Raw genomic sequence first — 9,236 nt, 5'->3', positions numbered from 1 at the left:
AGATCAGGGTCCAGAGTAACGCAGAGGTCCTTCACAGTTGTATTTGAGACGTCTGTACAACCATTAAGATTAATTGTCAGATTCAACAGAAGATCTCTTTGCACCATGGTGTTACTCACTGCACCATTGTGTTACTGCACTATTGTGTTACTCACTGCACCATGCTGTTACTCACTGCACCATGATGTTACTTAATGCAGCATTGTGTTACTGCACTATTGTGTTACTCACTGCACCTTGGTGTTATTCACTGCACCATGATGTTACTCACTGCACCATTGTGTTACTCACTGCACCATTGCGTTACTCACTACACCATGATGTTGCTCACAGCACCATTGTGTTACTGCACTATTGTGTTACTCGCTGCACCAAGGTGTTACTCACTGCACCATGATTTTACTCACTGCACCATTGTGTTACTCACTGCACCCACTGTGTAACCAGTGAATCAGTTATTATAGAATATCACAAAGGTGTAATCCAGGGCTGTTCAGTGTTGGCCATTGTGCCTTGAGGATTGTGCTGGTCTTCAGGCTCCAACAACAGGGTAAGCCTACACGAAACACAGACTTTATTTTAAGTGTTTCTAAATCACCTATGGGAAAAATGAATGGTGGAAAAACGATTGAAACCCCACATATGCTCTCTCTAATTCTCTCTTTCTTTCTCTCTCTCGGAGGACCTGAGCCCTAGGACCATGCCCCAGGACTACCTGACATGATGACTCCTTGCTGTCCCCAGTTCACCTGACCGTGCTGCTGCTCCAGTTTCAACTGTTCTGCCTTATTATTATTGGACCATGCTGGTCATTTATGAACATTTGAACATCTTGACCATGTTCTGTTATAATCTCCACCCGGCACAGCCAGAAGAGGACTGGCCACCCCACATAGCCTGGTTCCTCTCTAGGTTTCGTCCTAGGTTTTGGCCTTTCTAGGGAGTTTTTCCTAGCCACCGTGCTTCTACACCTGCATTGCTTGCTGTTTGGGGTTTTAGGCTGGGTTTCTGTACAGCACTGTGAGATATCAGCTGATGTACGAAGGGCTATATAAATACATTTGATTTGATTTGATTTGATTGAAACCATTTCCGTTTGACAGCTGTGGGACTCTACTATCACAGATTATTGTGAAATAGACACAAATTACTTATTCTAAATTCGTGACAGGCACACAAAAAAATATACTTTTTCCTGTACAGTACATGATTTTGTATACAGTGCACTTCAATCCAACTCAGAGGTTTATGTCTGTACACACTAAAACAGGTACAGTCAATCCCAATTCTGGTCATGATGACTTTGATGACACTGAGCATCTAAACTCCCTCAACACTGGAAATCAAATGTGGTGTATGTGTTGTACACCGAGTGTACAAAACATGAGGAACACCTTCTCTTTCAATGACATAGACTTACCAGGTGAATCCAGGTGAAAGCTATGATCCCTTATTGATGTCACTTGTTAAATCCACTTCAATCAGTGTATATGAAGGGGAGGAGACAGGTTAAAGAAGGATTTTTAAGCCTTGACAATTGAGACATGGATTGTGTATGTGTGCCATTCAGAGGGTGAATGAGCATGACAAAAATGTAAGTGCTTTTAAATGGGGTATGGTAGTAGGTGCCAGGCGCACTAGTTTCAATGTGTTAATTAAGAACTGCAATGCTGCTGGGTTTTTTCACACTCAACAGTTTCCTGAATTGACTGTACTTGTTTAAGTGTGGACAGACATAAACCTCTTGATGGACCACATTGTCAGCCCTGCATGGTCAAGGAAGCTGAACTGCCCTGCAAGTCTGGGTTGGATTGAAATGCACTGTATACAAAATCATGTAATGTACAGGAAACAGTTTACTTTTATGTGTGACTGTCATGAATTTAGAACAAGTACTTTGTGTCAACATGAGCCAGCCTTTATGTGGAAGGTTTTCGAACACCTTGTAGAGTCCATGCCCTGACGAATTGAGTCTGTTCTGAGGACAAAGGGGGCGCAACTCAATATTAGGAAGGTGTTCCTAATGTTTGGTACATTGTATGTTGTTATGATATGAGGACACAATACAAGTATCTATTTATATTTACAATTGTTTTTTATCAGATTTACTTTCAAATATCTCAACTACTTTTTCAACAACATTCAAGTATCTTGTGTGAACTGTATGAACAGGTTAAACATATGTCTACACACAATGGTGCTTTTTCAAACAGCCTTGTTATGTCCAAAAAACAGACTCTTGGAGGGATTATATTCTCTGTCACCATTCCAAGTTGACCAACAACATGGTATCAGGTCTCTTTTTTGGAACAACTGGCAAGACCGCGGGGAAGAGAGAAAGTGTGGTACGGGGTGAATAATGAAAAAGAGGAGGGTCTTAAGAAATGAATTGAGGCACATTTTAGCTAACCTGCTGGGACTTTACCACTGAATAAGGGGGATTTTTTTCTAAATCCTCAATTTCTGCAAATGTCCTGGCCCTTGGTGCAGGGTAAGTAGTGTGGGCCCTGTTCACAGGCGGAAGGGGCCTCACTCATTCTGCTGATTGGTGCTTCCCTCCCCTGGGGTAGTTGAGAGTAGGCAAGCCCCAACACCACCATTCCACAGCCCCACAACCACCATGACACCTTCCTTTCACCTCCCTGTGCCTCAGAGCAGTTCCCTCTTCCCCTGGCTCTCTCACTAAGACGGTTCTCCACATTGCCTGGATTAGAAACACTTTCACTTAGATCTATGTGGTTGCCCGACAGACAAAGAAACACTTGGGGACAGGATTAGTGGGATTAAAAGGGATTCACATATGTCCAGTTCAAGCAATTGCTATTCAAAGCTTTCCATTTCAAATGGCACAAAGAGAGAGCAAAGAAATTCAGCGCTTTTCTTTGCATTGCAGCACCTTTATGTGGGTCGGTTTCTTTTCTATTCCAACAGAGACATGGTGAATACACATTTTCAAAATGTTTATTTAAGGGGAGGGGGGGGGGGGGGTGGTATTGCTGTGGAACACCAAGAAGAATATGAGATTGAGTTGTTTTGTGCCTGTACCCCTCCAATTACTGTGCATTCAATTATTCCTCTCCTCCATGACAAAATACATGAGTATACCCCTTTGAAGGTAGGAATTAGTCTCAATGTTATCTTAAACTCAATAATATGGTTCTCAGTGTTGTCTTGGGATACTTCATCACAGAGTTGGTTTAAATTATATTGAAATTAAGAGTTACCTTCTGGACTTCAGTCATCTCTCTAATGATTGTATACAGTACATGTATGGGTTGACCTCCAATGTAATGTGGCTGAAATAATTAACTAAGTGATCATGGCTGGTTTCTACATACAATGTCATTATTCTAGACACTAGCCTTTTCTTGGCAAAGCTTTTCCAACCAAGTTTGCATCAACAAGTTCTATAGTTCTATGTCAACATTTCTACAAGATACGATTCACTGATGTGTAAGCACTGCCATACATTCTGGTTGTAGGATATATTAATTTATTTGAAGGATCAAAAGTTAATGGACAACAACGATTACATTATTCATGACTAGAGGATCTGTGTTATTATTATTATTATCATTTTACATCTACTTTTTAAATCTATTATTCAGTTCATGTTTTCTGTTTTATGAATTGATCGACGTCCATCACAATATTGCTGATGCTCATCACAAATGAAACATTATTATGAGGAGACATTATATTCCCAGAAAGATATCTGATAAAAATGACTGAGATTCCTTTGTAGACTAATTTAAATGATGCACTTACAGCAACTAAACAAGCCTATAGCTAGCCCAATAAAACTTTTAGAAAAAAATTGAAAATGTTCTCTAGGAATTGAACAGATATTTAATTTAAACTATACACAATTCAAAGTTCGGAATGGTTGCAAAATATGCAATAAAGGCCTACCACATGTTCACATGAGCAATACATCAGTCCCCGCCCGCGCATGAGGCCTTTGCCTTTTGGCAGGCCATCATTGCAAATAAGAATTTGTTCTTAAACTGATTTTCCTACTTAAATAAAGGTTAAGTAAAAAATAAAATAAATAAAATAATACATATTTAGGCCTAATGTAATATCAGTAGGCTATGCACACGTAGAGTACAGGCCTACTAAAACCAACCACCTGAGGAAAACCGGGTTGCGATGCTATATTTGGACAATTCATCTTCAAGTCGGTTTGGTTTCTATTCTGGAGGTGGTCTAATTTAACCTCCAAATGTAGTAAGCCCCGTAATTAGATTTTTAGGGGTTAAAAGGGTAGGCCTACGTCTATTTGTAGCAACAAGAATGAAAGCAGTAACTACAGGCTAATGATATAACATTGCTAATAATAATAATAATAATAATAGTTGTGGTTGTCATAATCAATTCAAACATATTTTCAACATAATAGAAAATCCTCTATTAATTTTTTTTTTTACTTCGTCTATTTGTGTGAAAAAATGTGTATAACTAAATGGAAACCAGATGTAGTTTTTGACTGGAGTTGAATAGCCTATTCTGTTGCAGTGGTGCATCATGCCTCCCGGCCCATTCCAGTTCCAGCTTGGCCTCTGATCGGGATAACGATTTTGGGCTGTCATACGTAGCCTTTAATTGTGATAGTAAAATAAATTCCTATCCAATCTGAATTTCATGTTATGGCAGGTGTGTACTTAAGGTGGAAGGACATTGAATAACACTACAATCAGCAGAGAACATGTTATGTGGATTCCTGCATGGCTGAGAACAGTGAGAGACGCCAAACTTGTCATTATAGCACGTTATAGTGACAGCATCTCATATATTATTTTATCTAATTGATGTAAAAAGAGTGTGAGAGGCTACCTTATTTTGCTTTTATCAAATTCTAAATCAATATATTTTCACGAAGTTCAGGTTAATTGATGATTAAGCTGAAACGCCATGAGGCTGAGTAGACTTTGAATCGATTTTCTTATTAGTTAGCTAAATAAAGGTTTAATAAATATTAATAAAAAAATACAGATATTCTTATTATGCTATTAATATGGTATTATGGAATTTATAATATTCTGCTGCTCGTGCACAAAGATCACGCTGGTTGCGCGTCCCTCATTGATAGTCTACCCTAAACGGAAGCTAAAACTCATCAATGTTATTACCCCTCTCGACAGCACGACAAAGTTCAATTGTGGATGGTCTGGAAATTAACATTTTCTAGCAATGCAGATAATATTGTAGCCGATCCCATACACGCAATCACTAAAACACGATGCATGACTAGGTTACACCGCTTTAAGTTTTCCAAAATTTGAGTGATAAACAGTTTTAATAAAAGCCTTACAGAAATACATTACAAAGTGAAGCTGATGAAACAATAATTTCAGACTAACCCGTTATTATTTCTAGAAAGCAGCAGAGTGTTTTCAAATTGTCTTGGTTTCAGATTATCCAGGGTTGAAGTGTTCCCCCCGCGGTGGCATTAGAATGAATAGGAATAGATGTCCCTTTGGTCAATGGGACAGTCAAAGCACACCGCGCTGTATAATGGGGACGTCATCCTAACAAGACCATTATTATCAACAGGAGGGTTCCTTTTGTTCCCCTTCTCAACCGCACTATAAATACTCGGAGCAGTATTTTACCCCACCACAGAGCAAGAAGAGGTGCACCCGCGGGATAAGATTACGCGCAGTTATCCGGGCAACAAGCCCAGTGCGTCCATTCAAGCCCTCATAGACCTCCATCCCAAAAAGAGGACCAAACTCAAAACGACACAAACAGGTGATCGAGTGTGATTTAAAAATAGAGGCAGAGACAGAGGGAAGCGGCAACCTCTTACCCAAACCGAGCTAATAAAATGCATTCTGACTCCAGCTCGAGCAGATCTTCCTCGCCAGACATGGATGGAATGTATCTCCGAGACCACCTCAATTCAGTGTCCTCGGCGCAGAACGAACTCCTCCAGAAGATGACGAGCGAGCATCTTTCCAGGCACGGGGAAAATACGTCATCTGGCGGGAGCAAGTACAAACTCAAGAAGCAGGTGACCGAGCAAGAGATTCAGCATCTGAGGCTGAAAATCAACGGGCGGGAACGCAAGAGGATGCACGACTTGAACCTGGCGATGGACGGCCTCCGGGAAGTTATGCCTTACGCACATGGTCCGTCTGTGAGAAAGCTGTCGAAGATTGCCACTCTCCTGCTTGCCAGAAACTACATCCTGATGCTCAACAGCTCCATGGACGAGATGAAAAGGCTGGTTGGAGAAATCTACGGCGGACATCATTCTGCGTTCCACTGCGGGACAGTAAGCGGGCACTCTGGCAACCCGGCGCATCAGGTGCATCCGCTGCTCGGGAGCGCGCTGTCCTCGTCCACATCCTCTACCCTCACCACCACCTTACCTGGACTTACCTCCATCCGAGCGCCTCACTCCTTAATGAAGAGTTCCCCTGCACACCCTCTTCAGCTCGGCAGCGGCTTCCAACACTGGGCAGGTTTACCATGCCCGTGCCCCATATGCCAAGTACCACCACCCCCTCATATTCCTATCAGTTCAGCGGGACTGACGAGACTTGCAAGCGGAAACAAGGATGTGATGAAGTAATTCGGGACATCCGATTCAGAATGGTGTCAAGATGTACAGTACAGTACATTATGAATTGGACATGAAGAATTGACCTCCATGCATGCATTGTATGTATGTTTATTTGTTTTGGGTATGAGAACCGTTAATTATTCCTCCTTGTAACAAAGACCCTGTGAAAATACTTTTTTCACGGTAAAAATGTAGCTGTTTATTTGGTGTCACCAGAGATGCATTCACGCTATGTAAATATGTTTCTTACAAGACGCTCTGTGAAAAAACCTAAAGCATTAAGCTGGAGATGTCTGAATGTGACCTTATGTTTGGAGAGCTTTAAGCTGGAAATGTCTGAATGTGACCTTATGTTTGGAGAGCTTTAAGCTGGAAATGTCTGAATGTGACCTCATGTTTGGAGAGCATTAAGCTGGAGATGTCTGAATGTGACCTCATGTTTGGAGCACTGAAGCTGATCGTAGCACAAAATACTTGCTCACCCGAAAGGGTGAAAAAAGTTACATGCAATGTAATATGTTTGTTTTGGCATCATTTGTGAAAGTGAAGAATGCCCTTTCCTTGTAACAAGGATGGTGAAATCGCATTCTACAGTGTATGAAAATTGCATGATTTATATATTAATTTCGGAAAGGTTGAAATAATATGGCTCTTGATGACTCCATAGAATTCTGAAAATACTTTTAGTTTTGCGGTGGCGTCCATATGTTGAACTTCAGTAGCATGGCTGCATGATTGTTTTGCTGGAAAGAATGTTTTATGTCCGGAGACCCCGCGTCTTTATTTTTGTATTGATGACTAATTAAATATTTATTATTGCCCAGTGTTCCTGGATGAAATGTCAATAAAACGGATATGATGAACCTTGTATGCTGCATTGCCTGTCCATACCATGTCAGGATGTATCTAACATAGCCTCAATTAAGGACATTTATTCCTGTCGATTATTTGTTCATAGATTTCAAATCTAAATATACGTCTGGCTATTTATTCATAGATTTAAAGCCAAGTCTAAAAAAATGTTGCTTATTTATTCATAGATTTAAAGCCAAGTCTAAATATACGTTTGGTTATTTATTCATAGATTAAAGCCATGTCTAAATATACGTTTGGTTATTTATTCATATATTTAAAGCCATGTCTAAATATACGTTTGGTTATTTATTCATAGATTAAAGCCATGTCTAAATATACGTTTGGTTATTTATTCATAGATTAAAGCCATGTCTAAATATACGTTTGGTTATTTATTCATATATTTAAAGCCATGTCTACATATATGTTTGGTTATTTATTCATAGATTAAAGCCATGTCTAAATATACGTTTGCTTATTTATTCATATATTTAAAGCCATGTCTACATATAGGTTTGGCTATTTATTCATAGATTTCAAGCCAAGTCTAAATATAGGTTAGATCTAGTAGCCTATGTAGGCCTTGAGTGATTGGAATCATGCAGTATGTCAATAATGCCTGGATTTTAATGTACCTTTTTGATAATTTTGTAGACTATGTAGACCTAACTTATCTAGACTATATCAAATGTTTGTAGACAGTCTATAGATATTTTAGATCCACATAAGAGGAAGGCCTAATGACCGCTTAACAAAGTAAGATACTTGCTAACTTTTATTTGTTTCTGTTAATTCATTGTGGTGAAGGGAGAGCAAAGTATTTGTTTTTCAGGTTGGCAATATAATATCCACTGCAGTTAGTCATGTTTACATGTGGGCCTATTATAATCTCCACTACATTTCACAGGTGCAGAAGTAGTTCTGAATACACATTACACCGAATGGGGGTTAGGAGAGTTTTGTTGTAGCAACTAACACCAGTAGAAATGTTGGTTATCTGGCAGTATCTGCAGAAAATGTGTGGGCATAGTCCTTGATTGCTTTTGGAGTTTTCTACTATATATATATCGTATATATCTAAGATGTAATACTTATCGTAACATAATTAAGAAAAACACAAGCATCTTATTAGACCTGACCAGCATAAGTTTATTGATCCCATCAGAATCCACATTTGAGCCATTATTGACATTGATCTATATATACTGTATGTAGCCTACATACACTTTTATAGAATGAATTATACAAAATCCTCATGCTTGTATTATATAGTGTTTTTTTGTGTTGACAGAAATATTAAGAGAGAGCATTGATCTAAACACCACATAATGAAGAATAATGCACAATAGACCTACATTTTAGGCTTAACTTTCCCAAAATAATATGTCTCCAACTTGTCAACATTGGAATGGCATGTATCCTGAACTAGCCAACACCACCCACATTTCCAACGGTTGATATTAGGGAAAGTATTAATATAACAATAACTCAACAATTTCAGTTCATTTAAGAAAATCACTAAATTTAAAGAAATCCATTAGACATTAATCTATGGATATCCAGTGACTGGGCAAGGGTGCAGCCATGGATGGGCCCCGGGAGGGCATAGGCTCACCCACTTGGGAGCCAGGCTTACCCACTGGGGAGCCAGGCCCAGCAAATCAGAATGAGTTTCTCCCACAAAAGGGCTTTATTACAGACAGAAATACTCCACAGTTTCATTAGCGTCCTGGGTGGCTGGTCTCAGACGATTCTGCAGATGAAGAAGCCGGATGTGGAGGTCGTGAGCTGGTGTGGTTACACGTGGTCT

At 39.6% G+C, this 9,236-nt stretch overlaps 1 protein-coding gene across 1 annotated transcript; it reads left to right on the top strand.

Moving 5' to 3' along the window:
• The first annotated feature begins 5,830 nt into the window (after window positions 1-5,830).
• On the top strand, window positions 5,831-6,580 carry LOC139381861 (oligodendrocyte transcription factor 3-like). Its single transcript, XM_071125689.1, has one exon. The coding sequence runs from the start codon at window positions 5,831-5,833 to the stop codon at window positions 6,578-6,580; it is 750 nt and encodes a 249-aa protein (XP_070981790.1).
• Window positions 6,581-9,236: the final 2,656 nt, after the last annotated feature.

This window comes from Oncorhynchus clarkii, chromosome 23, assembly GCF_045791955.1.
Source record: "Oncorhynchus clarkii lewisi isolate Uvic-CL-2024 chromosome 23, UVic_Ocla_1.0, whole genome shotgun sequence".
In the NCBI taxonomy this organism is placed as follows: domain Eukaryota; kingdom Metazoa; phylum Chordata; class Actinopteri; order Salmoniformes; family Salmonidae; genus Oncorhynchus; species Oncorhynchus clarkii.
The sequence above is the reverse complement of the archived record's forward strand: the minus strand, read 5'-3'. Positions and strand labels throughout refer to the sequence as shown.